The sequence below is a fragment of the Mycothermus thermophilus genome (genome assembly GCF_041956435.1).
Source record: "Mycothermus thermophilus strain CBS 625.91 unplaced genomic scaffold VTJ04scaffold_2, whole genome shotgun sequence".
NCBI lineage: Eukaryota > Fungi > Ascomycota > Sordariomycetes > Sordariales > Chaetomiaceae > Mycothermus > Mycothermus thermophilus.
In genome coordinates, this window is record NW_027191428.1 from 3,765,970 (window position 1) to 3,793,803 (window position 27,834).

General features: G+C 56.6%; 9 protein-coding genes across 9 annotated transcripts; 6 read left to right on the forward strand and 3 right to left on the reverse strand.

Annotated features, from left to right (window-relative positions):
- Positions 1 to 283: 283 nt before the first annotated feature.
- Positions 284 to 1,768, forward strand: VTJ04DRAFT_3547 (uncharacterized protein; the record flags this gene model as incomplete). The annotated part of the gene is made up of 1 exon (XM_069361459.1): positions 284 to 1,768. One exon carries the CDS (start codon positions 284 to 286, stop codon positions 1,766 to 1,768), a length of 1,485 nt encoding a protein of 494 aa, XP_069222068.1.
- A 635-nt stretch (positions 1,769 to 2,403) lies between these two features.
- On the forward strand, positions 2,404 to 3,609 carry VTJ04DRAFT_3548 (uncharacterized protein; the record flags this gene model as incomplete). The annotated part of the gene is made up of 3 exons (XM_069361460.1): positions 2,404 to 2,901; positions 3,131 to 3,303; positions 3,381 to 3,609. 3 exons carry the CDS (start codon positions 2,404 to 2,406, stop codon positions 3,607 to 3,609), a joined length of 900 nt encoding a protein of 299 aa, XP_069222069.1.
- A 269-nt stretch (positions 3,610 to 3,878) lies between these two features.
- VTJ04DRAFT_3549 (uncharacterized protein) lies at positions 3,879 to 4,670 on the reverse strand (the record flags this gene model as incomplete). Its single annotated transcript, XM_069361461.1, has 3 exons — positions 3,879 to 4,235; positions 4,303 to 4,350; positions 4,623 to 4,670. The coding sequence occupies 3 exons, from the start codon at positions 4,668 to 4,670 to the stop codon at positions 3,879 to 3,881; spliced, it is 453 nt and encodes a 150-aa protein (XP_069222070.1).
- An 879-nt stretch (positions 4,671 to 5,549) lies between these two features.
- Positions 5,550 to 8,155, forward strand: VTJ04DRAFT_3550 (uncharacterized protein; the record flags this gene model as incomplete). Its single annotated transcript, XM_069361463.1, has 4 exons — positions 5,550 to 5,789; positions 5,990 to 6,079; positions 6,297 to 6,947; positions 7,064 to 8,155. 4 exons carry the CDS (start codon positions 5,550 to 5,552, stop codon positions 8,153 to 8,155), a joined length of 2,073 nt encoding a protein of 690 aa, XP_069222071.1.
- Positions 8,156 to 8,162: 7 nt separating this feature from the next.
- Positions 8,163 to 8,450, reverse strand: VTJ04DRAFT_3551 (uncharacterized protein; the record flags this gene model as incomplete). The annotated part of the gene is made up of 2 exons (XM_069361464.1): positions 8,163 to 8,216; positions 8,304 to 8,450. 2 exons carry the CDS (start codon positions 8,448 to 8,450, stop codon positions 8,163 to 8,165), a joined length of 201 nt encoding a protein of 66 aa, XP_069222072.1.
- A 66-nt stretch (positions 8,451 to 8,516) lies between these two features.
- Positions 8,517 to 9,480, reverse strand: VTJ04DRAFT_3552 (uncharacterized protein; the record flags this gene model as incomplete). Its single annotated transcript, XM_069361465.1, has 2 exons — positions 8,517 to 8,953; positions 9,066 to 9,480. 2 exons carry the CDS (start codon positions 9,478 to 9,480, stop codon positions 8,517 to 8,519), a joined length of 852 nt encoding a protein of 283 aa, XP_069222073.1.
- A 1,067-nt stretch (positions 9,481 to 10,547) lies between these two features.
- Positions 10,548 to 11,157, forward strand: VTJ04DRAFT_3553 (uncharacterized protein; the record flags this gene model as incomplete). The annotated part of the gene is made up of 3 exons (XM_069361466.1): positions 10,548 to 10,626; positions 10,706 to 10,884; positions 10,954 to 11,157. The coding sequence occupies 3 exons, from the start codon at positions 10,548 to 10,550 to the stop codon at positions 11,155 to 11,157; spliced, it is 462 nt and encodes a 153-aa protein (XP_069222074.1).
- Positions 11,158 to 17,619: 6,462 nt separating this feature from the next.
- VTJ04DRAFT_3554 (uncharacterized protein) lies at positions 17,620 to 21,984 on the forward strand (the record flags this gene model as incomplete). Its single annotated transcript, XM_069361467.1, has 2 exons — positions 17,620 to 17,747; positions 17,829 to 21,984. The coding sequence occupies 2 exons, from the start codon at positions 17,620 to 17,622 to the stop codon at positions 21,982 to 21,984; spliced, it is 4,284 nt and encodes a 1,427-aa protein (XP_069222075.1).
- An 814-nt stretch (positions 21,985 to 22,798) lies between these two features.
- On the forward strand, positions 22,799 to 26,140 carry VTJ04DRAFT_3555 (uncharacterized protein; the record flags this gene model as incomplete). Its single annotated transcript, XM_069361468.1, has 2 exons — positions 22,799 to 24,707; positions 24,780 to 26,140. The coding sequence occupies 2 exons, from the start codon at positions 22,799 to 22,801 to the stop codon at positions 26,138 to 26,140; spliced, it is 3,270 nt and encodes a 1,089-aa protein (XP_069222076.1).
- Positions 26,141 to 27,834: the final 1,694 nt, after the last annotated feature.

Sequence of the window (27,834 nt, forward strand, 5' to 3'; positions counted from 1 at the left end):
TCATTAACCACCTGAATCTTGGGTTTGCGCAAAACTTAGGGGACTCACATCCTCTGAGTCCAGGGTTAGGGGTTCTCTACCGCCAAGATACCTGAGCTGTGGGTCACCGTTTCATCGTACGGGTAACGGCGGTCATTTTCGGCTTTCTTTCATCTCATGAAAACACAGAAACATCAACGACGGGATATGAATAGGCCACCAGCAACGACGCGATTTTTCAACATCGTGTCGCTAATGTTCGGAAAGGGAGGCTCAATTCCACCCAGAGTCAAAATCTTCCACCATGGCTGATCACGAAGAGGTAACGGAAAGGACCGCTCTCCTTTGGTCGGCGCGCCCTGCCATCGGCGAACATGACGCCGAAGATGCCATTTCCGACGATGTCGACGACAGGCCTTTGCCCGTTCGCCAGATTCTCGCCCTGTGCTACGCCCGCCTGATCGAGCCAATTGCATACTTCTCTATCTTCCCTTACATCAACGAGATGGTGCAGCGCAACGGCGACCTGGCCGACACCGACATGGGCTTCTACAGCGGTCTGATTGAGTCGCTCTTCTCGCTGACCCAGATGGTGGTCATGATCTGGTGGGGCCGCGCCGCCGACCGCTGGGGCCGAAAGCCCGTCATGCTCACCTCGCTGGTCGGCATGGCCTTGACCACCTGTCTCTTCGGCACGGCCCGAACCATCCAGGAGATGATCCTGTTCCGCTGCGCCGCCGGCATCTTCTCAGGAAGCACCGTCACCATCCGCACCATGATTGGCGAGCTCAGCACCGCAAAGACCCAGGCACGCGCTTTTAGCTGGTTTGCCTTTGCCGGCAACCTTGGTATCATGATTGGCCCCCTCATCGGCGGCGCCCTCGCCGATCCTGTTCGCCAGTATCCCGACATGTTCGGCCATATCGACTTCTTGGTCAAACATCCCTACGCCCTTCCCAGCTTGGCTGTGGGTGCTCTGACCTTCACCTCTGTTGCGGCAGTCGCCCTATTTGTTGAGGAGACCCTCGTGCTGAGGGACATCAGCACTGACGTCGATGATGACGAGGCCTCGGTAACGAAGCCTGTCGGGGCCTCCATCGGCGACCTGCTCCGCAGTCCCGGCGTGGCCCTCGCGCTCTTCCTTTATGGCTACGTCATGCTCCTCGCCTTCTCCTACACGGCGCTCATGCCCGTGTTCTGGTTCACTCCCGTCTCGCTTGGCGGGCTGGGTCTGACAACTCAGCAGATCTCGCTGCTGCTCACGCTCACCGGCCTCAGCCAGGCAGGTTGGACCTTGTTGGCCCTGCCTCCGTTGCAGCACCGCGTCGGTACTACGGGCGTGCTCCGCCTATGCGCGGCTGTATATCCTTGGTTTTTCGCTGCCTCGCCCCTGCTGGCCATCATCCTGCGCGTTGGAGCGGACTGGTCCACCCCGGTGTTTTGGTCCCTTGGGCCGCTGCTGATAGCCATTGGAAGTGGTGTCAGCATGTGCTTCACGGCTATCCAACTGGCGATCAACGATGTGGCGCCCTCGCCGGATACGCTGGGTACCATCAACTCGCTGTCTCTGTCTATATCTAGTGGTGTTAGGGCTTTCTCGCCCGCGCTGTTCTCGAGTCTGTTTGCCCTGGGCATGCGTTCGGGCTTGCTTGGGGGTTACGCAATCTGGGTGCTCATGATAGCGCTTGGGTTCGGATACACGGCGCTGAGTAGAGTGCTGCCGGATTATGACGAAATGAGGAAGCGGAGGGGGGCCGGGGAGACGGACGAGGACGAGACAGAAAACTAGACTTGGGTCCTGACGTAGATGGGTAATGGTTATAGACGGCGACGGCTTGTGAAGTTATTGTATTAATAGTTTAGAAATAATGCCTGTGAGCAGGTACTCATCTCTCGTCGTCGACGTCGTCGAACGTACCCGGGGTTAGGGTTTCAACGTTGGCCTGACCTCCCTGGCGTCCCCGTCCCGTCCCGTCCGCTGGGTGCCGGGCCGTGTTGCCAGGAACCCGTCTCCACAGAACCAATTTGGAGACCCGGAACATCTCCGGAACAAGCCCCTTTTGGCAACGTCCTGCTCTCCGCAATCAATGGACCCGCGGACGGTTCGCGATGCCGTTCGCCAAAAAACCCTTGATGGAAGATGGTGAAATTCAGCCGGGGAAATGTAACAAGCTTTCGCGCCGTGCCGCGTACCCAGTGCCCCCGTCTCTGATGTCGAAATGAGCCTTCAAAATGCACCGGGAAGTATTACTTGAAGGGAGGATCCCCTTCCGCTCCGCCCGGGGACCACTTCCACAGGCTACCACCGGCGTCTTGTCATAGAGTGCTGCTTTCTTGGTTGATCATTCGCTGCTCACTTGTTGACGGACCTAGCCAAGCTCGACGGGCACGCGTAACCACCACGACCACAAAGTACACTTCACCATGCACTCCACGACCCTGCTCAGCCTGCTCGCGGCAGGCCTCACCACCGTGGCGGCGGCGCCGAAGTGCAAGCCGAGCACCCCGCCTGTCCCGGCGCCGGCGGCCGGCGAGGTGAAGTGCCCCGTCGTCTTCGACGGGCGGGTCCCCTCCTCGGCGGAGCTGGCCGACTTCGACAGCTACGCGACCTCGCTCTTCAACCCGGACTACGTCAAGGGGCAGAACCTCAAGTGGAGCGAGATCATCAAGTTCCCGGCGGGGCTGCCGGCGGCGCGCTTCGACGACGCCGACGAGCACAAGCCCTTCGAGGTGACCATCAGCGACCAGAGCATCTTCATGACGCAATACGGGTTCCGGCGCGCGGGGCTGCTGTTCCAGGACGACACCAACAACGGTAGCCCGGGAACTCAGGGGGTCAAGACGATTCATTTCAGCCTGCATTGGGACAGCCAGCGGCCGTTGAATCTTAGCCATGAGTACCTCCTGACGTGGCACGAGACGGTGCGTTTGGGTTTTGCCTTGTTTGTTTTCTCTTCTCATTTTCTCGTATTTTTGTATTGTTCTGTGTTTTCTCCTCGATTATCATTATCTCTCTCTCTTTCACTCCCTTTTTGTCTTCGTGATTTCTCATTATTTTCTCGTATTTTTCCTTTTTTTCTGCCCAGGAAATCATTATCTGTAGGTTGGTTATCTGAGCGTTATCATGACTAACCCGCCTGCCTCCCATTAGGCCGCTTCCGACGCCAACCAGTTCAACTTCGAAGCGGGTACCATCATCGGGCAGACGCATCTGCCAAGTGACACGTACAAGGTGTTGGACCGCAATAATCAGCAAGTCTGGTCGACGCCCATTCTCAAGGACGCGTGGCAGAATTTTGCCATCCGCCTGGATTTTGACAAGAAGTGGGTTTCCCATCTGTTGTTGACTGTGCTCCCAACTGTTCTACCCCTCGACGTGAGACTAACATTTTCACTTCCAGCACCCTCCAAGTCTTTTATTCCCAGGGCAACGAGCCGCTCAAGAGCGTCACCAATCCCGTGTACAACAACAACGCCGGCGAGGGCCAGTACCAGGTGGGCATCCTCAAGAAGCCGACTGGCACGAACGACGTGGTCAACTCGGGCTATCAGTCCCCTAATCTTGATGAGGGTCTCATTTACGGCAGCCTGTTTGTTGAGGACAGCGCCAACGACTGTGTTTCGTTGTAAAATGGGAGAAAGACAAGGGGCAAAGACGTTGGATAGATGGTTTTGAATCCTTGGATAAGGGCCTTCGTCTTGTTCGGGCTTTATGATAACAGGTAGCTACCATGTTGTCCCCTTTTTTGTTTGGAATAAAGTTAAATCACCGTGACTCCGACTTGAACATCTGAGTGTGAACCGCACCCCAATCTTGCGAGCATTCGACCTGGCCTCCTGGCCATCCTCGTTGGCAGCCTCGACTGCTCAGTGCGGTACCTCATACAACCTCATCGCCGTCAAGGTGAAATGCGAGGGCCCGGTAAACTTTTGGTGTCAAACACTCCGTGACCGACCTGCCCCACGGCCCAGTCGGGAATATGAGAGAAGGCTACGTCTCGCGAACGCGGGGGTAGAGGCCGGACAATGCACAAGTAGGCGCCGTACTTGGGGTCCACCCCGAACAGCTCGTCGGCGGTGGGGCCGCTGGGGTCGACGTCCCGGCCCATCGTCCACCAGAACCAGATATTGTCGGTCGACCCGAAGGGCTCGGGCGGAAGGGTGCCGGCCGGGTGGCTAACCGAGGTGTCCCGGAAGTCGTCGGGGTTTGTCAAGTGATGGGTCGCTCGTATCATTTTTCGGGTAGCACCAGGTTGCTTGGGAAAGGGGTGTTAGCATAGTTTGTTTTGGTTGGAGGTTGGGTAGGGTTGGGCATGGACGTACGTGGAGCCGCGCTGAGCGTGCGATTGGGGCCCCGTATTGATTGCATAACTGTGCTGATGGGGTGCATCAGCGTAGGCCTAGACGCCGAAAGTAATGCTGGGAGTGATAGTCAGAAAGGAAAGTTTCTGGTTTCTGTTCCCCTGAGCTCGGAGCTACTTGCTAGTTCCGGTGACTGAATTGCACTGCTTCGTCTTCGAAGTTCATCACGAGGAAGCCGGAAGGTACTCGTAACCGTCTTGGCATGGGATTCGGAGACGGAACTTCGAGCTTGCTGACCGGACCGGCATTTGGGTCGCTCGATTTACAGGACGAGAACCCACGATAGACGAGAAGACCAGGCCCACGACGGTGAGGATTCCGAGCGTCATGATTGGGATTCGATGGCCAGAGAGTCGTCAAACAAGGGTGATCTGTTGTCCTTCAGCAGGCGGACAGGGAGCAACTCGACACGAGCCACGACATTGGAGATAGCCGATGAGTGCCCGTCCATGGTGGTGCCGTTCCGATCCAATTTGGCCATGATCTCTCCTGTTTGGCTTCTATGTTGACAAACATGTTCCTTCCTGGGAGTTGTCCTCGAGGGCCTGCAGCCGAGTGACCCTTTCAACTTTTCTTGTGTTGCTTCAGGTTGCCTTGGCCGACAACGGGACGGTCATTCTTGGTTGTAGCTACCTATGTAGACGTTGGCCCTGAGAGTCAGATCTCCGGCTCCTTGCCTTTTTCGCCATCTCCCAAAGTTAACTTTCTGGGGCGTACTAGAGAATACCGGACTATGCTATGAGGCGGCAGTACAACTAGGTATTCTAAGGTGTATCCCATTTCCCAGGTGTTGTGTTTGTCGGTATCTTTGCATTTCTCAGACAGTCCGAGGTAACCGCAGGCATATGATCGAGGGGCCCAATGCTGGCCGCAATGACGTGAATGATAGAGACCCCATCCGATGCTTCGGGCGTCCGGCTTGCGATCCGAGTGCCTCCATGGCCTTCTTAGGTCGAGACAGGTCGAAATGATGGCGACATGTCAGCCAGCCAGTTGGCAACCCTCATGACGCGGTTGATGAAGAGTCGAGAGAAGACTCGCAATGCCCACCCCTCACCCCACCTGGAGTTGGCCCGAGGGGCATCTTTTAAGATCTGGACAACACAGGTGGTTTGTGCCTAACCCAATCATCGGGTAAACAGAGCCAGGTACTGGATCAATGCAAAGCCTGCTGCCCCTCATTGTGCTGCATCATTTCTTGGTTCACCATGCATCTTGTCGTCCACCGCCGCTCGCTCTCCGCATGTTTCTCCGCCGTCTTTGACCTGAGAGGCTCGATTCGGCTGCAGCTGCAGATGCCCAAAGGCTCTGCCCCACCGCCAGCACAGCAGATCATTTTCTCAGGCAACACCGGGCAAAAAAAGGCCTACAAAAACCTCCAGACCGCTTTGCAATTCCGTCTCTTCCCCTCTTCTTCCTCCAAGCAACTTTCCCCTTCCTCTAGTGTTGTGAGCGCTGGGTGGAAGAGGAAACTCGTCTGAAGTCCAGGAGTGGGAAGTCCGCCTGAGGGGACGTGACCCGGGATCTTCCCGTTCCCGGATCACTCAGCCTTCCCAGGCTCACGTTTCGGCAATCTCCATCTGATCCCTTTTTCCCCGGGCCACCCAAAGGCTCGTTCGTTTTCTTCAAACGGCGTCCGGACGGGAAGCTGGAGGCATCTCAATTCGCACGACACGACACCGAGTCTCGACATCGACAAGCTTTCGAGACCGGGTTGAAATCTTGTGATCGCCGACAGGTATGTGGATTCATGCTTCTCAAGTCAGGCACCTTACCCCGCCATCCCTCTCTTACGGGCCTACGCAACCACGACGCCAGTCAGCGCCGCAAATTACGACCCCCAATCCGGTGGATACGTGGCCCGTCAGGGCCCCGCGCCACCCCCCCTGACAATCCTTGGTCCAGCCGTCGCATCTTATTTTTAAGTTTCGGGAAATTGACTTTTGCCATTTCAGCTCTCCCTGCCAACCATCACCAACACCATTTCCGACCCTCAAACAAACCTGCCCGACAAGATCAATTTACGACTCTGTTCTTTTTCACAACATTCAACTAGCGATTCTCACGAACCAACCGACACAATGGCGGGCATTCAGATCCCGATAGACGTCCTTACGACGCGCTTCAACTTCGGCGAGCGTCTCAGCAGCATCCGCTCGACTTCACTCGCCAGCCGCTTTGCCAACCTGAAGCCGCTGTCCGAGTTTCTCGATGTCAAGCGCATCAACAAGCCCGCCAACTTTGGCGACATGCAGTCGCGCATGAACTACAACCTCGGCTACTTCTCAAGCAACTATGCCGTCGTTTTCACCATGCTCTGCATCTACGGCTTGTTGACGAACTTCTGGCTGCTCTTCGACATCATATTCGTGGCGACTGGCATGTTCATCATCGGCAAGTTGGACGGACGTGACCTCGAGTTCGGTCAGCAACGCTTCTCGACCGTCCAGCTGTACACCGGTCTCTGGGTCATTGCCATCCCCATTGCGCTTCTCTCTGGTGTTTTCGGTACTATGATGTGGCTCATTGGCGCTAGCGGTGTGGTCATCCTTGGCCACGCTGCTCTTCTTGACAAGCCGATCGATGAGGCTTTTTCCGGGGAGGCGGTCTAGGTGGTCGGCCGCGAGCTCCCAAACGTGTGCCCCAATGGGGAAGACCATCGCGGCGCGGGCGGAGGGATACGCGCACCGGGGACGATGAGGGTTGGTGGGGAACTGGTCAGCGTGTCCATGAGGTGGACAGTGAGGATGATGGCGCGCTGGCCAGACGGCTCTCTGGCGACACTCTTCGCTTCGGAGTAGATTTGGATGATAGGGATGGATTGATTCGGTCACGGAAGGGATACACATACGATGACGACGACGATGACGATTCGGAAGAAACCTCGGATGTATCAGAGGAGGGGTCGGACGACGATGAGGAGCCACTGCCTCCGCTGGATCCGGTGGAGGAGATGCTGGCAGATCAAGCTGAGGCCCGGATCCGGAAGGCTCACGCAAAGGGGAAGATGGATGTCAAGTTGCGCAAGGGCGAGCTTGCTGCGTATCAGAAGCGCCTGGAGATCATCGAACAACAGAAACGACAAGCAAAACGCATGGCGCGGAAGAGCGGGCGCGTCGCCATTTCCCTGGATCAGCTTGCGCCATCCAGCCGGTCCAAGAAGTCGATGGCACGAGACACTCCGCGGGGATCGGAGGATGACGACGAGATGGAGTCGCGCCCGTTGCCGAAACGGCCTCTCGCCCAGCTGCCAGCGCCTCCAGCCCGGCCACGCCAACGTTCGGGCACGGGTTCCAGAGCCCCGAGCCGGGCCGCCTCTGACAGGGAATCGAGCTCGTCGCCCTTCCAGTACAGCTATGTCCGCGCTGAGCCCGGTGTGCTTCGCCAGGCGTCAGACTCCGCGGCATCTCGGAATGGCGGTTCAGGCCACGCGGATCCGTTCCAGTACATGACCAATGGCTCGCGCTCATCGTCGTACAACCTGCCAACGCGCAACAGCTTCCACGAGGCCGACGACTCATACGTCAACTACAGCTCCCCGGCAGCGGCTAACGGCATCCGCGGCGGCGATTCCAGCGAGTCGCAGGACGATGAGGTGCGGGCCAGTCCGGGAAGCCAGAGTCGGTCCACGCGGCAACTTCCCGCTTCGGAGTCGGCCAAGCCGTCTACCGAGAAGACGCCGGAGCGGACAAAGAAGGCTGCACCGGCCCCGTCGCTGGCTCTGGGGCTGGCGAAACGGAAGACGGTTTCGAACGGCACTAGCACCAAGTCGTCGTCGTCGTCGACCAAGAAGGAGAAGAAGGGGAGCAAATGAGGTTTCGTCATCGTATTGGTCTGCGGGCCAGGTCAACGTGTTTACTGGAGGTGATCTGAGTCTACCTACCTATCGTCCTGGATTTGGGAATGGCGGCGTTTGTGATAGAAACATGGGTTTTACTGTGTAATTGATGTTTGTTCTGGACATTGTGTGGTCTTGGCCATGTGCGAAGTGATGTGTCTCCGAAGTGCCCAGACATTACACAAAAGATGAATTGTACCCTACAACGCCTACGAGTATGTAACAAGAATCCTCCCTGTCTCATCAATTGTGCCGTCGTCACATCATCCATGCTTCATATAGGTATCCATCATCATTGTCATCAAGCATCGTATCATGATCATGACCCATCACATCATCACGAGAGAATCTTGCCCACGCCATTCCTGAACTCCTTCTCCAGCTTCCTCTCCCACCCGTTCACAGCACCCCTCCCAACCTTGCCGCCGCTCACAGCCTTCACCGCCTCCCCGACAATGTTCAACCCCGCCGACGCGGCAGCCGCACTTCCGCCTCCCGCGGCAACGCCCGCCGACTTGGCTGCCACTCCCAGCCACTTCTCAATGTAAGGAGGCAAACGGAGACCGAAGCGCGCGAGGATCGCGGTCAAGGCGCCGCCCGTGATGAGGGGCATGAGGACGAGGAAGAAGTAGCGCAGCGGGTGGCGCTCGACGTGGTGGCGGATGTCGCGGAGGAGGCGGCGCAGCTTTTTGAGCAGGCGCTGGATGTAGCCGCGGCGAGGGGAGCGTTTGTAGTAGGAAGATGAGGAGCGGTGGGAGGAGGTGGTTCCGGGGACTGGATCGAAGTGAAGGGTGTTAGTCAGCTGGGTCGGCTGGGTGGGTTGGAGGGCTAAGTGGGGAGGGGAAGAGTGAAGAGGGTGGAGGGTGGTGTTGTGTGGGAAACGTACTGAAGTTGCTCAGAAATGAACTCCGTGACAGGTCCGGCAGCAGCCCGCTCAGCATCGACCAAACGTCGTCGTCCTTGCTACTGCGCCTGCTGCGCTCGCCGCCGCGGCTCCGGTCGCGGGACCGGTCGCGGTCGCGGTGAGACTCCCGGCGGTAATAATCGTTGCGGCGCTCGTCGTCGAAGTTGTAGTTGCCGTACGACAAGGCGTCGTCGTCGTCATCCCCGCCGCCGCCGAAGAAGGAGGTCCACCCGCCGGCGCTAACTGTGGACCGTGAGGAACGATGCCGCGAGCGGGAGCGGGAGCGGGAGCGAGACTTGCTCCGTTGACGGTGGTGGCGGCTGCTGCGGTGACCCTTGGAGCGGCGCGTGTGCGAACGCGTCGATATGACGGTGGCGGCGTCGTCGAGAAGACCCATGGTGCCGCGGGTGGTGGTGTACTTCAACGGGTGGGTATGTCACCGAAGACAGGGAAACGAAGGACGCGGGTGAGCTAAGGCAAGGCAAGGCGCGGTGAAGAATGACGGGCAGCAGCAGCAGTAGTTCCGGGATTAAGGGACCATGGAGTCAGTTAGGTACCACGGCGGCATGTATTGGTGTCTTGACAATCCACGTGGTGAGCTACGAGCCACAGGTGAAGTGTAGCTGGCGACGAGAAATTACGGACATTGAGGAATGGGGGTGATCCAGCTTCTTACGGCGGACACCGCCCATGAAATTGGCGAGGCTGGGGTCAGCTTTGGTCCTGTGTGGCCGGGAAGCTAGTTAAATATGGGACTCGGAAAGATGAAGCTCGGCGCTTGGCTGGGGGTCCCTGCACTTCAGCCATGGTTGGGGGAAAAGCTGAAACTCAACGGCTGGGGAAGAGGACCCTAACCCTTTGGGTCACTGACAGGGGCATCATGCGCCACAAGAATACCCCAATCCAGGATCACCACGGAGAGATGTGGCTGGGTTTGGTGTGGCACGGCTAACAAGTGAGACACCAGCAACTGCCCCTTTCGGCACCATGCCAAAGACGAACGTCACTCGATCTCCTAGGGCCGGATTGAGATGTTATTCAGTGAATTTAGCAAAACTAAAGCCGTATGGTATAAATTAGGCTAGAGGATTGTCCCATGACGTCGCCGGGATGAGACCGTTTCCGTGTCCTCCCCTCGGGAAGACCCCCTTTTCATCCGAGACATGACAGCATCTACCGTTCGCGGTAGCAGATAATGACTATGACAACTTCTGTCGTTGGTACGGGCTACAGTAATACAAAGGAGCCTTACAGACTTGAAGCCGCTGACGACATGAGCCGAGTCTTGCGGTGCTGTTGGTTCCGAGAGAAGGCGTTGGGCTTACATCTATGTCTGCCTTCCTCCTCCTGTGCCAAGGTTGAACTCTTCCATTCCAGCATCACAGACACTTGAGTACTTTCCCAAACTCTGAGAAGCAACCCAATTCTTCAACGATAGATTTCTGCTGTCCCCCACACGTCACCATGGGCGACACCGAAGTCAAGTCCTCCAAGCAGGCCAAGGACAAGCAGCCGGCCACCGACCTGGCCGACGGCCCTCATTGTATGCCATCAGAGAGATACCTCCTTCTCAACATAGTCTTGAGCATTCTAACCATGCATCCAAACCCCTTACACTGTAGGCTTCACCGACACCAACGGCATCATCACCACCACCATGAACGAGATCCCCGGTTACCGCGTCGTCTGCGTGCTGGGCGCCGTCTACGGTATGACGGTGCGCTCCCGCAATTGGGCCGCCAGCATGGGCATGGCTATCAAGAGCCTGGCTGGCGGTGAGCTGCAGTGGTTCACCAACATGGTTCGTTTTCCGTTGTGCCTTCGAAATCCACAGATCCCATCTTCATTACAGTTGCTGACGTTCTCACAGCTCTATAGCGCCCGCAACGATGCAGTCAGCCGCCTCATTACTGAGACGGAGGAGCGTGGTGGTAACGCCATCATTGCTATGCGTTTTGACGCCAGCGACCTGGGCGGATGGGCGCAGGTTTGTGCATATGGTACTGCTGTCATCGTCGAGAAGATCGAGGACGGTGAGGAGGGTGCCCAGTTTGCCAATAGCTCAAAGGCTTGAGCTTGACGAGAACAGTGACTCAAAGGTATTATTAGGGAACCTGTTTGGTTTGGATCACGGAAATTGGTTGTCTCCTGTTGGGGTCACTAGTTCATTCAACGCCAGGGATAATGGAGTTTGAATCCAAGTCGAAGTGTTGTTGCTCTCCAAAGTCATCCTCAAGTCATATGATGCTCCGAGTGATTAAATGTGTCAAGGGAGGCAAGCCAGGATCACATGAAAGAACACACTGTTAGGACTGAATTAGTCATGAGTTTGTCCCGAGAATCACAGATTTCCGTTTTGCCTTCCTTGACGAATGCTCACCCTGTTAGCTTCGTGAGGACACTGATGTGGTGTATCTACAGTACCAGAGTGATATTCTAAGGCCAGAACTCACGTAATTGATGGTACCACCACGAAAGGATTATCACTGTGGCGTCTCGATGGCAGAGAGGGTAGATATGGCGCCGAGGACCAGGGCCTCAATATGTTCATGGTCATGACATGGTCAGACATGGCTAGTCTGGGAGACTGTTGCCAAGATTGTGTGGGTAATGCCGCGTAAGGTCAGCGTTCGGTGATGGGTCAGATAGTGGAGGTTGAGAGTGTCACACGTCCGGTGACAGTCATGTGTCCGAAAATTACCTATACAGAGTGATTCGCGACTATTGATGTGAAATTCGGGTGTAGAGATGAGTGATCATGGTTAGTACCGACCTGGGAATCATCGTTTCCGTCCTCTTCATCGAAATAAGAGCAGTGTTGGGCCAAGGTGTGGATCAAATCGCAGGAGATATCGACGGTTTGAGAACCGGGTGACGACCCCTGGTGTGTTCAGAACAGTCTCGCTATTCTCTGCGAGCAAGCAGGTTCCAAAGCCCGCTCCGTGTCGTGACTTGTCTCTGCCCTGATGTGTTTGCGCCTGTAAGGCACGCGTCCTGAGTGAGGCTCAAGTGGTCCATGCACCTTGATGGCTCCCAAACCTTATAAGCTCCCGCGCGACCAGTGCTGTCAACCGCCTCCTCTCAATGGCCACACCCGAGTGTGGTCAAGCGGCATTGGGGGGAGGCACCTAGATTCGCCAGGCACGCCTACGTCGTAAATCGAAAACGTCCTGGGTTCGACCCCCAGGCGTGTCGGAGTAAAAACCACCGGGGTTTTTCGTAACCATTCCACCTCTACTCGACCGGCGCGGGAGTAGGGCTGGGGGTGAGCTTTTTGACGTTTTTTTTTTGCGTTTTCATTCGTGCCCTTTCCTTCCAACACACTCGATGCTGATTGACATCCAACGATGCTCAACATACCCAGGACCTCAACGCTCGTATCTGTCCCAGACAACCAAATGATACGCACAATGCACTGTCATCAAGCAGCTTATCATTTGGTTGACTCCGTTTAATGACCCTCATGTCAAGCAGTGATCATTGACAAGAAGCCAAGATAGTCTTGGTCATGACGCAGTAAACGGAGCATCTCGAATCCGTATTCACCACAGAGATTCAGCCAGAGTCCTCGAGGCAGTGTCATTTCCATACCCCAGTCTCATTTTAAGAACCTCCATCGTCTATTGTTTACTTTTCCCCTGGTCTATGTCAACAAACATGGCACACCAACCCTGACAGCTCAAACAAGCCATATGACTTGTAACTGCTACTCAATCGAGCCCTAGAACATAGACTGTCTGGCTTCAGATAGTACAAGGCGTGCCCAGCTCCCAAATACGGACCAGTTTTCAACCTCTCCGTTACTCCTGCGTCGAAATGGAAAGGTTCTGCTGCATGAGCTGAGCTTGACACCTCCATGCTACGGCAATAGTGGACTCAAATGGTGTCAAGAACTCAAGGGCCGAAGAGATGTACGAGTACACGAAAAAGGATTAATCCGTTACTTGGCTGTAAAGCCTCACCATGGGCCTACTGTCAAGCAGAGATGGGCTATTTAAATAGACGAGCCTGATATTTGGAAGGGTCTCAAGCCTGTCGACCCCTTCTAACCCTGAACTTACACTACCAGTGCCACGTTCCTGGCCGCACTCCCTCCTGCCTGTCAGATCGGATCGGTGTCACCATCCCGATTGTACCACCACGATATGGCGGCACGGTCGGAGATGGCATCAGCCGTGATAGGGACGCAGCGAAGGTACACGCCCCTGGGGGATCGGGGTAGATCAGGTACTTCAGGGACTGCGGGAAACAGCCCCATGTTATCCAAAGACTGTTTGTGCTGACTGAGCAAGTGCCTGGGTCTACTCCGTAGACCCGTCTCGTCGCAACGTGTGTCGAGGCTCATATTCACACAACCTCAGACGCAGGACTGGAGGGGCGGTTTTGATATCCCAGTTCGGACGATGCCGCATGACACTTACGGCTACGTCAAGCACAATGTTGAGCCTGGGTTGGAGCCGAGCGTCTCGTTGGCCATCCAAGGAATCTGGATTTGTGTTCACGGGAGTGGAAGTGGATGCTTCATACATACATACATACTCCGTACTCATACTCTACTCCGTAAACAACATCAACGACGACGACATTGGGAACTGGAGCCGGAGGCGGGAGACATGAAACCGAGACGTTGCCGGCCCTGAAGATCGGTGCGTCATCTGAATCCGGATCTTTGTATGTTGCTTGGCACGCTTGGCTTGTTCAGATGGAGAGTGTTTCGGACGAACGCAGCCGAGGTGCCATTGAATGTATGGCCGTCGTATGTACCAACGCAGCCGCAGGGTTGTTATTTTTGTCATTGTGTTGTCTTCACTCACGTTTTTTTGTTCATTTCACTTGCCCATCAAAAATGCTGATCGTCGTTTTGGAGGCGCGTTAAAGGTTGGAATCGGAAGCGCCATGCATGGCCCGTCGAAGGCCTTGGCTGAGACACCATCCCCATGCTTCTTGGCAGATTCAGGGGCTGCTTCCCCTCGGGTCGGCGTCCAATCATTCTTTGCGGGGGACCTTCTTCTTGTCGTCTTGTCTTCTCGGCCATGCCCAAATTGGATGGGCTCAACGTTTCCTCTCTGGTGTGTCCAATCACGCCGACGTGGTCCCAGGAACGCGGCCATCTCTCTTCTGTGTGGTCACTTGCAGCAGCGCTCCCAGTTCAACAAGTCTCGGCTTGATTGATAAAAGAGTCAGGAGGAAGGAAAAAAACGGGCAGGATTTACAAGGTCAGAGATAATGCCGGGTGTCACACCGCTCTTTAACCACCATCAACCATGTGCATCTGTAATTTTTTTCCTGCCGTTTGGAGGGCGGTGTGGCACAGAGAGGGTCGATTGGTGGCTTGTGGTGGCTCGAGAAGTCCTCTCATTTCGGCATCCGGCAATTGAAGATCGGAGGAACCCTCCGCTGTGGAACGCACCGGACGACGCGGGATGGAGGGTCCCAGCCGTGGAACGGCGGGCGGCGACGGTGTCATTCGAGCATTCGTCGTCTCTTGTGATGTGGTATGCTTCCTACCAGGTAAGTAAGTGGTAGTGACAGTTGTTGGTAGGTGGTCAAGATCATAGAATTCCGAGCAGCACTTCTTCCGTACTGTGTGTGAAGCCTTCGGGTCCTGCCTAACTGGAGCTGTTGGCTCCATTTCTTTCCGCAACACTTGTTGCGGGTTCCTGAATGTAAGAGATGCAGGTCCATGAAGAGCGAGAAAGGGAGCTCGGGATCGGTATTAACCTCGATTAATCAACTCAACTGCCTCGAGGCGGCTCGGCCTATGGAGTACGCGTACAACCTTAAAACAACCCTGTGTCCGACGTCCTCTGTCGTTATATTAACGGCAGCCAACTCGTGGTTGAGCCCCTGCATGAGACTGCCGCTAAAGCACGCAGCCCTCCCCCGTTGTGTGTGGGGGAAGGGAAAGGGATTCGGGAGTTCACCAGTTTACCTGTGGCAGTTGGACCTGGAATCAAGCAGCCAAAAAGAAACAGGACCACTCTGTCACGTTGGCTGGGGACATGGCTTACCAGTACACGGCACACCCAACGGAATGATGAGATACTCAGGTACTTGCCCCATGGCCATGCCGTTCAACACAAATGAACTCAAAATTATCGGGCCCTTGGAGTGCTGGCCCCTGTATGCCCCTCGTGACCCAAAGATCCTGATGGGAGTTGTGGTGGAGATCCACATGGGCCACATGGGCCTTTTCAGGCTCCCAGTCAGGCGGTTTCTTTTCATAGCACTGGGCAAAGCTGAGTTGCGGATTGATTGTTCAATACTTACCGGCTGAGGCCGCTGCTAGGTAAAGAAATCGGGATCCTCCCGGATGGACGAGGTGCTGAGGCCCAGCTGAGCCTGGGCTTTCCGGCCGGCGAGGGACCTGCACGCCCGGATCTCAATGGCCCGGTTTGCATCTCCAGATATCAGGATCAAGCACAGAAACTCCGGGTAAATCGCCCCAGAGTCCTTGGAACAAGAAATTTGTTTCAGAAGGCTCAAGAAAGGAGTGTCGAAGCAATGAGATTTTGACAGTCCGCCCGCTTGAAATGTGATGCGTAGGAGACATCCAAACGATGTGGAAAAATGACCAAGGTTGAAGTCCTGGCTGAGATAAGGGATAAGGGTTGTGTTCACCCGGTCTCTTCACTTGGGGTTGTGTGTTGTGTTGGATTTGGCCAAACGATATCATGAGGTGAAGGAGCCTGTCCGGGACTGGGGCGAGCCGCTTCCCCTGACACGGGCATCGGGATTTAGGGGCAACCCACTGGACGCTAACCTCAGCCAAGCCCAGGCTGGCAGGAGTTCACTCTGGGGTTCAACAGGGTCCAATCCACATTTGGAAGCACCTCCATCTGCGAACTCTAGGCACGAGCACCTGAGATCGCCACCTAACGGGCCTTTTCTATGTTTCGGTTACCAGATCTCGTTGCAACGAGCGGCTGCAGCCCGTCGACGAGCTCGTGCACATGGGATGAATCCAGATTGATCCATCTTGATGCTCAGACAAGTGAACGGGCATTCAAGACCCCCAATCTGTTTCCCGTTTCCCATCCCTGACCCCCAGACCAGACGCTTCATGCCCCCCGGCAAGCTCACTTTCTGCTGTTCGGTGCTAGCTAGCGGACCTCACCTGCAGGTCATCCACTTATCCACTCCGGGGGTGGGATGCTTGGCTGCCAGCCTTTACTGAGTCTGTCCCTAGTGCCATGGGCGCGTGCGCACAGCTCCAGCTTGCCGTGGTTTAAGATTATCTTGACCATTTGGGACCCATAATTCCGGGCCTTTTCACCTGCAGGTCCGGTCCATCGGACGACCATCGTTGATCGTCCGTCTTTTGTCTCTTCTCTTTTCCTCTTTCCAAACTGCTCGCGTTCTTGTAACCACAGGATCGAGAGTGGACGAAGACAACACAGATTTTTGGATGCAACACCGATTGGGGGGCACCCAGGCCATCTCGAAACCGCAGCGAGGTGACAGGCGTCCTGCTTTAATTTCTCCGGCGACTGGACGACCCGTTGACGACCCATTGAAGACCCCGGGGCTCTCCACCATTCTGCTGCACCAAACAACATCGGCGTGCCTGGATTCCCTGCCTGCGACGCACCACGATACTTGGACGACTCACAGCGCGAGCACGAGAGACCTGTCCAACTTCAGCTTGCTGCTGACGGCCACCTGGCCGACCACCATCCGAGTCAGATCCCAGCCGCCGCCGCCGACCGTCCGGGGCTTGAGGCTCGATGGACTCGACCTTCCAAGACAGCCCTACCATCGGGAGGACGCAGCTTCTGTACGAAGCCAATAGCCCGCTGGCGAACCCATCCGCTGCTGCTGCAGGTCTGAGGTACGGCTTCCTTCGTTCGTCCGCCATGCGGCCGTGTCTCTGAGCCAGACGCTGTGATTGGTCTTGGCAACGGGCTCGGAATCGCTCTTCTTTTGTCTGTCGTTTTTTGTTCTTTCCCCTGTCAGATGGTGTGTGTGTGTGTGTGTGTGTGTGTGTGTCTTTGTTGCGCTGTTCTGGTTCTTTGGGTCCGAGGAAAGGGGAGTGTGGTGGGATCGGGTTACACACCACGGCGCCTTTTTGGTGGCACTCAGTCCTGCAGGCTCGACACCCCAAGGTTGGTCAGCGACTCCTGGGCCCTGGTCTAGGTTCCTGGGTTTCCTGGTCTTGTCCGTCTTTGGGTCGCCTGCGTCTGTTCAACCACCCCGGGCTCGCCAAAACTAAACTCCGCCCACTACCGAAACTGCTGCAGCACAAAGCACCCACGCCTCACACATGCTTGACACCCCCCTCGACACATACCTGATCCAGTATCCATTTACTTTACCTACCTCCTCCCACATTGGCATCTCCGGTACACAGATCCCACAAAGCACCCATCCCACCGCTCGCGCCCGACCCGACTTGTCTGATGTCAGGTCCGGTGCTTGCGTTGTGGTGCACTGGTCGACTCGTGCTTGGGCCGGTTGTGTCCAGTTGCTGACGGAGTCACCCTCTTGTTGGGAGACGGAATATAGGCCAAGACCAGCACCACCAAGTCCTCTCTCCATGGAAGCATCGTCTGCCGCTGTCCCTCGAATTGTCACCACCGGAGCAGCCGAGGATCGCCCCTCTGAAAATACCTATTACAACAGCGCGTCCTCTGGGACGAGTACGCCGGAACAGACGACTCGCGAGTGCGTCCCCATTGCTGCCCATCGGCTGCGCTCCCTTCAGACCAAGCATGACTCGCCGAGCTGACACTCGCTCTCATCCAGACCGGAACCCTCGAAATCGGTGTCGTCTACGAATGAAACTACCAACGGCGAGAACCCCCTGAAAGCTACACAATCCAGTGTGCCGCCTTCATCGCACCAAACCTCTTCGGCCATGGCTGGCCCGGCGAGCGAGCGGGCGGAGCCCGTCAGGAACCCACCCCGAAACTCCTCCATAGATTCATCGATTTCGACCATTTCGACACGATCTGGCCTTACGAAGGCGGCTGTGGACGCCGCGGGGCCGGAGGACATTGCACACTTAATCAAGACGGCTGGCAGCGCCGAGGCAGTCATCCAGTACTTGCTCAAGGAGAAGCAGTCACAGTCGCAACAAAATGCCCAGCTCTGGAGGCTGGTAGACAAGCAGAGAGCTATGATCCTCGGTTTGAACAAAGATTTGGAGCGGGCACTGAAGGATAAGGAGAAGTACAGGAAGAAGCTGAAGGAGGTTCTTGAGGCGTCTGGAGCGCCCCTGGTGCCCGCCGGTTCGGCGCCTAACGCTCCGCCAGGCATTGACTCAAAGCAACCAGAACCCGCCGCCTCCACGTCTCCCAAGGAGCGCATCCTGGAGGTACCCCTGTCTCCTACTTCGGTCGAGCCAGAAGCTCCCAAACATTCACCCGTCGATATGGCTCTGGCGCCGTATCCGATCACCCCTCCGGCGAATCAACCAGCCCCTCCCGTGGAGCCCCAGGCCAGCGTTGCCGAAGTTCTTGATCCGTCGCACTCTATGCCAAAGGCGAGCGAGTTTGCTCTGAATAATTATGATCCTGATGCTCAGGAGAGGGAGGCGGAAGCTGCTTCAAAACGTGCAGAAGAGGCTAAGGATATCCCCGTCAATCTGGCGATTCCACCGTCCCGCACTGCGCCGCGCGATCCACGCGAACCTCCGCGTAACCCCCCACCGCAGGTACCTGCCGGCTTACCGAACCGGTCGCCGAAGCCCGAGGACCCCACTGCCGCGTTTCCCCCGCCCCCCGCTCCGCCGCCGCGGAAACCACCGCCGGCGCCGCTGCATCTCCATAACGCAAAGCCTAAGCCGAATGATGTGCGAGGCGATTCCCCGGAGAGTGACACAGACTACGACGCCATCCTTGAGGTGCCCGAGGAGAAGAGGGGTCGCAGGAGGACGCGGGAGGAGGATGACCGGGAGCGCGCTATCCTGGCGGCTAAAGAGGCCGAGCTGCGCAGCTTGTCGAAGAAGAGCAAGAAGAGTAGCAGCAGAAAGGCTTCTGAAAAGGTCGACGCTGTGCCGACCGATGTACCTGCAAGCCCGCGACTGGCTCAGGCGACCATGTCCTCAGCGATACCACGAGAGCCAGCGTCTCTGGCTGGCGTTCTGAGTGGCGCTCAGGATCAGCGATCTCTAGCTCCGGCCATCATGAGTCCTGGATTGCCTGCGAGCCCCAGGCCCATGGGCCTGCGCTCGCCACCTCTTTCGCCCATGGGTGTCGGATTCCCCGCCGTGCCGCTGTCTCCGCGGCCGCCGCGTGGTCCCATTCCGCTGCCGCCCAACACTCCGCTCCATACACCGTCTCCTGGAGAGCCCGCCGCGCTCAAGTCGCCCAGGCCGCAACAGATTAGGCAAGAGGAGGCCTTCAACGCTCCAAGCCCGACAAAGTCCACCATGGATAGCCCGGTTGAGCGGACCAAGATCTATAGGGGATTTGTCACTGAGGAGTACCCAGACCTGCTCCTGCCGCCCAATGCTCTGCCGTCCATCGACATCAAGGTGGCATCATCTCGTATGAAGCCGTCAAGGGCTAGCCTGATCTCGTTGACTCAGCTTGAGGAGGACCCAGTATTTACACTCGCTGTTTACTCCAGAGCTGATGGCGGGGAGCTGTGGCGTATCGAGAAGGACACGGCGTCGCTGGCCAAGCTGGATCAGCGCCTCAAACAATGTCCCAACTTTACAGCCAAGACCCCCGACCGCTCGCTCTTCAGCGGCCACGCCCCGGCCAAGTTGGACGCCCGCCGCAACGCCCTTAATCAGTACCTTGATGAGCTGCTCAATACGCCGCTCGACAATGCTACCGCCCTCGAGTTGTGCAAGTACCTGTCGACCAACACACTGCCCCCGAACGCCGATGAGACGGGAAGCTCCACCGACAGCAACTCCGAGTCGCAGAGGACCGGACCTGGTGGTCGGCCGTACCGCAGTGGTTACCTGACGAAGCGCGGCAAGAACTTTGGCGGGTGGAAGGCGCGCTACTTCGTTCTCGACGGCCCGATGCTCAAGTACTACGAGACGCCTGGCGGAGCGCACCTGGGTACCATTAAGCTCAAGGGCGCCCAGATCGGCAAGCAGGCTCATCACAACAACGATGGTTCAGCCCAAGGCAGCACCGACGACGGTGGAGACAACCAATACCGCCATGCTTTCCTCATCTTGGAGCCCAAGAAGAAGGACCCCAACAGCGTCACCAAACACGTTCTTTGCGCAGAGAGCGACAAAGAGCGCGACCAGTGGGTCGACGCGCTTCTTCGCTGGATCGATTACCGCGATCCCGAGGACGAAGAGAGCCCCAAGAAAGAACACGCAAGCGATCGGACCCAGGAGCGTGGTAACGGCAAGAAGAAGCAGGGGAAGCAGCAACAGCAACGCGACGAGGAGAACTTGATTGGGGTAAGCTACGAGACCACTCGACAGGGCGACATCCCACAAGGGGTGCCGACGCGAGGGAAGTCAGGGGACCACGAGTCGACCCACAGCATGTCGACAACGTCCTCTTTCACCATCTCGGCACCTCGCGATCCGCAGATCATCTCGAACACGGAGGCATGGGGCAGCAAGCTGGGCATGGGTCTTGCGCCACCGACACAGGAGGAGAAAAAGGCGCGGAAACGCAGCTTTTTCGGGTTCGGCCCTAAGCCCAGGACGTCGAGCGATGGACAGGAATCGTTGTTTGGAAGTGATTCGTCCACGTTGGCCGGGTTGCAGCAGCAACTGCAGCAACAGTACGGCAGCAGCGGCGGCGGTGGTGGAGGATCGAACCGCCAGGCATTCGGCGCATCGCTGGCTGAGGCAGTCCGGTACAACCCGCCATCGGATGTGCGTGTACCGCTCCCAGCGGTGGTATACCGATGCATCCAATACCTCGATGCGAAGAACGCCATCTTTGAGGAGGGCATCTTCCGGCTCAGCGGTTCCAACGTGGTGATCAAGCAGCTGCGCGAGCGCTTCAACAATGAGGGCGACATCAACCTGCTTGAGGACGGGCAGTTCTACGACATCCACGCCATTGCGTCGCTGCTCAAGCTGTACCTGCGCGAGCTGCCGAGCACGATCCTGACCAACGAGCTGCGTGGTCACTTCATTGCTGTGACGGAGATGACTGACCACAAGGAGAAGATGAAGGCTCTGGCTGAGCTGGTGGAGCGCCTGCCCCAGGCCAACGCCGCTCTGCTCAAGTACCTGATTGCGTTCCTCATCAAGATCATCGACCACTCCGATGTCAACAAGATGACGGTCCGCAATGTTGGCATCGTCTTCTCTCCTACCCTCAACATCCCCGCCCCTGTCTTCGCCATGTTCCTGCAGAACTACGAGGCCATCTTCGGCATCCATCCGTCCGAGTACGAGCTGCCGGTTGTTGAGCCCGATCTCCAGCCTCCGCCGCCTCGTCAGGAGCGCCGGCCATCGCTGCCATCAGCCTTCCAGGAGCGTCGTCCGTCAGACGCGCGCCCATCGACCTCCCACGGCGACTCTCCACACCGCCAACGGTTGATGGAAGCCCTTGAAGCTGGCAACCGCAGTACCCCAACCCCGCCGCCAATGACCATGCAGCAGATGGCTCAGATGAACGCCGCCAACATGCACGCTCGCAGCACCCCAACCCCGCCGCCCCAGCGACCTCTTCACCCCAGCGCCAGCGAGCCCTCCCTTGGCATGGGACCGGGGCTAGTCCAACAGACGAGCATGCGTCCGGCTTACGAGGGAAACTACGCCATGCCGCCAGCGGGATATGAGAACCTCCAGGTCCAGATGAACAAGCCTGTCGCGCCGGCCTATGATAGACCGTTGTACGAGAACGGCTTGACACCCGCTCCGTATGACTCGACATACCGCAGCAGGAGGGAGAGCGCGATGTTTATGGGCACGCTCAGTCAGCAGGGAAGTAAAAGCCGGTTGAGGGAGGAGGCGCAATTTTGAGTTTTTGGATTTTGATGTGGTATGATGCGATTTTGAGGGCTTGAGTTGTTTTGGTTTATTTGGTTTGCGTGGGCGGGGATACCTTTCTCTGTTTTAACTTTCTGCTACATGTTATTGGCATGCATGGGGCCATCATCAGCGCGCTTTTTGTCTGTCTCGTCACACACGCACACACACATCATGTGGTTGGGTGGTATATGCTCGGCGCCAGACACGCACTCACGCATACTTAATGTTGTTTTGGTCATAATCCTTTTCTCTTGCTATTAATCGGCAAAACAAGCAAGGCGAGGCAAAGATACCACTGTTTCTGCTCTTTTCCATCCCTTCAAGTCCCCTTGATTGATGTCTGAGTGCATGATCCTTGGTATCTTTGGATATTGGAGGTCGTTCGGTGGGCAAGACGGAGGGATACTGGATGTGGGCGGATGTAAAACTAACATGGAAAAGTAATCAAGATGCATTTACCATCTAATTTTGGTTACCGTCCTTCCTCGAGTTCACTGAGTGTTTGATCTTCCCCCGAACATGCTCATCTGGCCTTGCTTGACTTGGTTCTGAGGTCAGCAGCGCAGGTTCCTGACGGATTCCAGCTCCAACCCTAACCCCGTCACTTTCAACTATCCCCTGGGCTGTCGGACGTCGGCCAAGCGAAGCTCCGAGATTATGGAACGGGATGTGCTGACCAAGCCAAGCCCAGCGCCGCTTGCGCGTTCGGGTCGGCCCATCGGACGCCGTCATCGCCGGTTCCCGTGCGTTCTGGGTCATTGCCTTGGAGCAACGCACCAGTGCTTACGGAGGTTGAGCCCACAGAATGGAGGCCGCAGAGCCCGACCAAGAAAGAAACGGGGGCAGACAGGCTGCCAGCAGCGATGCTGATGCGAATCCGCATGCCAACGCTGGTAACGGTGCCGAGGCGAGGGATGGCGACGCGGTGCGTCGGGAGACGCGGAAGCAGCAACAACTGGAGGATCGAGGAGAACAACATCAAGGAGGGGAGCGACAGCACCAACAATTAGGGGTAACACAAACTCCAAGCGCCTCGTCCTCCACGACACCTTCACCATCTTCCACGGCCGGCAACGACGCCCCCTTCGACACCAGCCACAGACACAATGCGAAGGAGCAGCTCCTCCATACGACCACGACCGATTCCAAACCGACCGACAACAACCCTCAGCATACTACTACCGACCAACCCCTTTCCGACGCTTCAGCCCAGGCCCGACCGTCCGCCTCCGCTCCCGATACCGATCCACATCCTGCGAACCCTTCCCAGAGTCCCGGACCCAGCCCGGATGCCGCCGGTGCCGATTCCAACCCCCACTCTGCCTCGAAGAAACACCGCGCCTGCGAGCCCTGCCGCGCGCTCAAGGTCCGCTGCGACCCGCTCCCTCCAGACGTCGACCCAACTGGCACGGGGCCGTGCAAGCGCTGCGCCAAAGCAAGGAGGGCGTGCGTCGTCACGGAGCCGGCGCGAAAGAGGCAGAAACGAGCAGGAGGTGCCGGGGATAATAGCGTGAGCCGCGTGGCGGAGCTGGAAAGGAAGATTGATCTGCTGGCGGCGAGCTTGGGGGCTGCTGCTGGAGGGTATGGGAGAGGGATTTCCGCGGATATGGAGAGGGCCAGGCAGAGAGAGCAGACAGGTGCGAGCCCTAGGGGAGGGGGATATGGTGGGGTGCCGCCGCCACAGCAGCGTTCAACATCGAACCTAGAAAAGTCGCCGTCTTTGCAGCAGCAGCAACGCATTCCGGGTAGCGCCGCGAATCCGGAGGGCCCAAGACAGGCAGCCGGGCAGAAGCGGCGGTTTGATGAGCGGGATGAGCCTGCTGCTGGCCAGCCTGGATTGGGACCTGATGCAGCCAGCTGGTTCCAGCCTACGCCTCCACCTCCCAAACAAACTCCTCCAGATATCATTGACCAAGACATGCTCACCATGGGCCTGGCCACGGAACTGTTTCAGCGCTATACAAACCACATGTGCGGGCACCTACCAGCCGTGGTGTTCCCCCCATCCATGACAGCCGCCGAGCTTCGAGCCACCAAACCCACGCTCTTCTTGGCCATTCTCGCCACCGCTTCCTCTGAGATGCCCGCTCTCCAGCGCAACCTCACACATGAGCTGATGAAGGAGCTGGCCGACAAGATCGTCGTTCGAGGTCAGAAGAGCATCGAGTTGGTTCAGGCTTTGCAAGTGGCCTCCATATGGTACTGGCCACCTGACAGGTTCGAGGAGCTCAAATTCTACCAGCTTGTTCATATGGCGGTCGTCATGGCTCTGGATCTGGGGCTTGGCCGCCGGAGGAACGTTCGCGGCGGCGCTCCGAGACATCTCCCCCTGAATCTGAAAGACCACCCACTCCGCAAGAACCCTCTGCCAGACTCAACAACCATCGAGGCTCGCCGCATCTGGGTTACGTGTTACTTCATGGCTACCAACACGTCGATGGCACTGCACCGGCCTAACCTGCTGCGCTGGACGCCCTTTCTAGCCGAGTGCATGGACGTGCTCAGCACGTCCCCTGACGCCGCGCCTACTGACAAGTACCTTGTGCACATTGTATGGACGCATCGTGTGGCCGATGAGATTGGCATCCACTTCTCTGTAGACGATCCGGCCGCAACGCCGAGCCTCGCCGAGCCCAGGACGCAGTACCTGCTCCGCTGGTTTGAAAGCAAACTGGAGAGGTACCGGAACTCAATTTCGAATCTGAAGCAGCAGCGTATGTTATAGGCTACCTTACCCAACGCATGACGATGGTGGTTGTGAAATCTTGGACTGACAATCTTTATAGCTCTGCTTGAGATAACCTTCCATGTCATCAGCCTTTACCTACATGAAATTGCGACATATACGGATCCTCTTGATGATGGCAAGACGAATGTGGAGATGATGATTAGCCTGAATGAGCCCCTGACGACGGCTCACGTTGACGCCTTCATCGCCTGCCTCACGGCCATTCATGGTATCGTTGATGTCTTCCTGTCGCTTGACGTCCACACCATCCGATGTCTGCCAGTATTCAACTTTGTGCGCCTTGCCTATGCCGTCGTCGTTCTGATCAAACTCTACTTCGCCGTCTCATCATCCAAGAGTGATTTACCTCGGATTCTTGGCAAGGATCAGATGAAGGTTGAGTATTATCTCGACAATCTGCTCGAGAAGTTCCGCGGCGCGGCGGCTGAGGACCGGTGCCGTCCTGCTGCAAAGTTCGCTGTCGTGCTTGTCATGCTCCGGTCGTGGTTTCGTAAGCAAGAGGAGAAGCAGAGACAAGGCCGCGCCTCTGGTTCAGGAGCAGACGGTCCGCCGACGCCAGCGTATCAGCGCCAAAATGTGGGAGAAAGGCCACCTGTCCCACAACCACCATCACACCATGCAGACTACTCGACCACGGCTAGCACTCCACTGCAGTTGTTGTCTGAAATCGCGACTAACGACTCAGCAACGCGGCCCTCGTGCAACGCAGCCGATCTGATCCAGCCTTCAGGGCCCTCGTCCACCTCCCTCCACCAGCCTGGCACTAGTTCCTGGATGAGTCGGTCCTCGGTGGTCTATGACCCGGCCACCGCATCTACAACTCAACAACCGCGCCCGACCGCCCCAACCCCTGATACCAACCAGACCACCCCCGCTCCTTCTACCGCCACCAACGCGACATCCACAACCGCAACAGGCTTCATGGTCGGCACCAACCCACCTCCGCCCCATCTCTCCTCCATGCCCTGGCTCGACTCTTCCTCCTCCACCACCACCGCCGGTACTGCAACCGGAACAGCCTCAGCACTCCCAGACTTCGACTACCCGGGCCTGACGGCAAACTTTGGCACGGGCTTCGGCGACGGGTTCGCGCAAGCCATGGACCTCACCATGGGCGGGTTTGGATTCGGATTCGGCGGGTTCGGGTTCGGCGACCAGGTAGGAGGCGCCGGCCCTGCGGCGGTAGCGCTGTCTGGCGGGTTTGGGCTGGATGAGGGGGTGTTGGGGTTTTTGATGACGAATGATGTTGCCGTTGGAGGTGGTGGTTCTTCTTCTGCAGCCCCTGCTGGGTTTTCGGGAGCCTCGGGGACGACGAGGCCTGGGAGTAGCGCGGGAACTGGGGTAGTTGGGACCGCTGCTGCTGCTGGTGGTGTGGGTGGTGGAGGGGGTTGGAGTTAGGGTTAAGTTGATGGTGGGCAAGTAGTTTTGATGTGAGGATTGGGGGTTGGGTTTGCAGAGGGATGTTGGGTGTTTGATGGTTTGAGATGTATGGATATTTTGGGGATTTGCACTTCTGTGAAGAATGGTCAAGGCTGGGTTGATTTCGGGTTTTGTTTTGATATACCTTCCATTGGATTTGCAATCTCATGTATTATCACTATTTGGTTGTTGGAACTTGGGATCTCAGCGAACGAGAATAGCTTGTGTGATCAAAAGCGTGCTATCAGGGCATTTAGTTTAGAGTCAAGGACACTAAGACAACTGCTAATATGGTTCAAGTCTGGACAATCATTGAGCCACCAATACTATCGTATTCGAGGCAGATACCCTAGGTATGTAGACTCAACGGACATCTCATAAGCAGTTACCTGGAGAACGCGATGTCCATCTCAACAACAGCCTTCTCTCAACATCGCTACCTAATTATGGCTCTAGACACGGCAATATCCAAGTTGTCTTCGGACATGTGTACAAGAAGAACACATACCCTTTCTATCAACATCCACATACGATACTTAGCCAGAAATGGACCAGAGCTCACAAAGCCAACAGACCCATTGGACCTCTCAACAGGAAATAGTTGCCTCAACTGGACATCAATTCTTTCCCCCAACCATATCTCGTCCCGCTCAGCCGGGAACCCCTATCCGAATCGAAGCAAGGCAGTTTCAACAAAGACATGACATCTCCACAAAGAATGGCCCGAACCATCAACCCGGCAAACCGACCCTTTCATTAACAAACAGCAAAGAAAGAACGTACCGCCCCCTTTCCCCGATCCCTAGAAACACGAACCATCAATCCCGAAACTGAAGGCCCATACCCGACGAGACTAACCTCCCCCATCCTGACGGCATGGATCAATCGCTTCCACCCTCTCGTCATATCCCGTTACCCTCGCCAATCAGACATCATACCAACCACACCCCCTCAACGGGCAGGGTGCAATAAAGAGAAGAGTCCCGGATGTCGTCAAACGCGGGAAACAGCTCGGGAGCTGAGGTGGTGCCACCGGCGGAGAAGACGATGATGATGAATGGGAGAGGGGTTGAATCATACATAGATAGGTCACCGGAGAAGGAGGGGGGAACGGTCTTCATCGAGAAGGGGACAAAGCGCGGATGATGGGAACCTCGGCTCTTTGCTACCTACCTGACCTAGGTAGCACATACTACTAGCTATCATGCTAGCTGTAGCTAGGTCGGTCAGGTTTTTGGCCTGGGAGAGCTATTCGCTCCCCACATTTAAGGTCCGGAATCCGTCCTGAATGAAGGTGTCTTGACAAGGAGTAAAAGAGAGAAGGGGAAGAACCTCTTGGATATGACGTTTCTCTTCCGAACGTGGAATGTCTATAAACAGCCATGTTCTGGTGAGAGAAGATTTTACCTAGGGTATGCCAAATCAGTAGGTTCTTCTCAGATGACGTGGGTAAAGAAGAAGGCAAGCTGGACGAAGGCTTACCTAGATGAAGAGCGTCTGTCATGTTCCTCCGTTCACTGGGGTCTTGTCCGAAACCCATGTATTGTACCAGTCTCCTGATGGGATAAGAGGGAAGGGTTGGGCAAAATGCCCTCGAACAGCATGTGAATATCGTTCATCAGACAACATCGGCTGGCACTAATTACCCCCTCTCTGTACACAGGCTTGGAGAG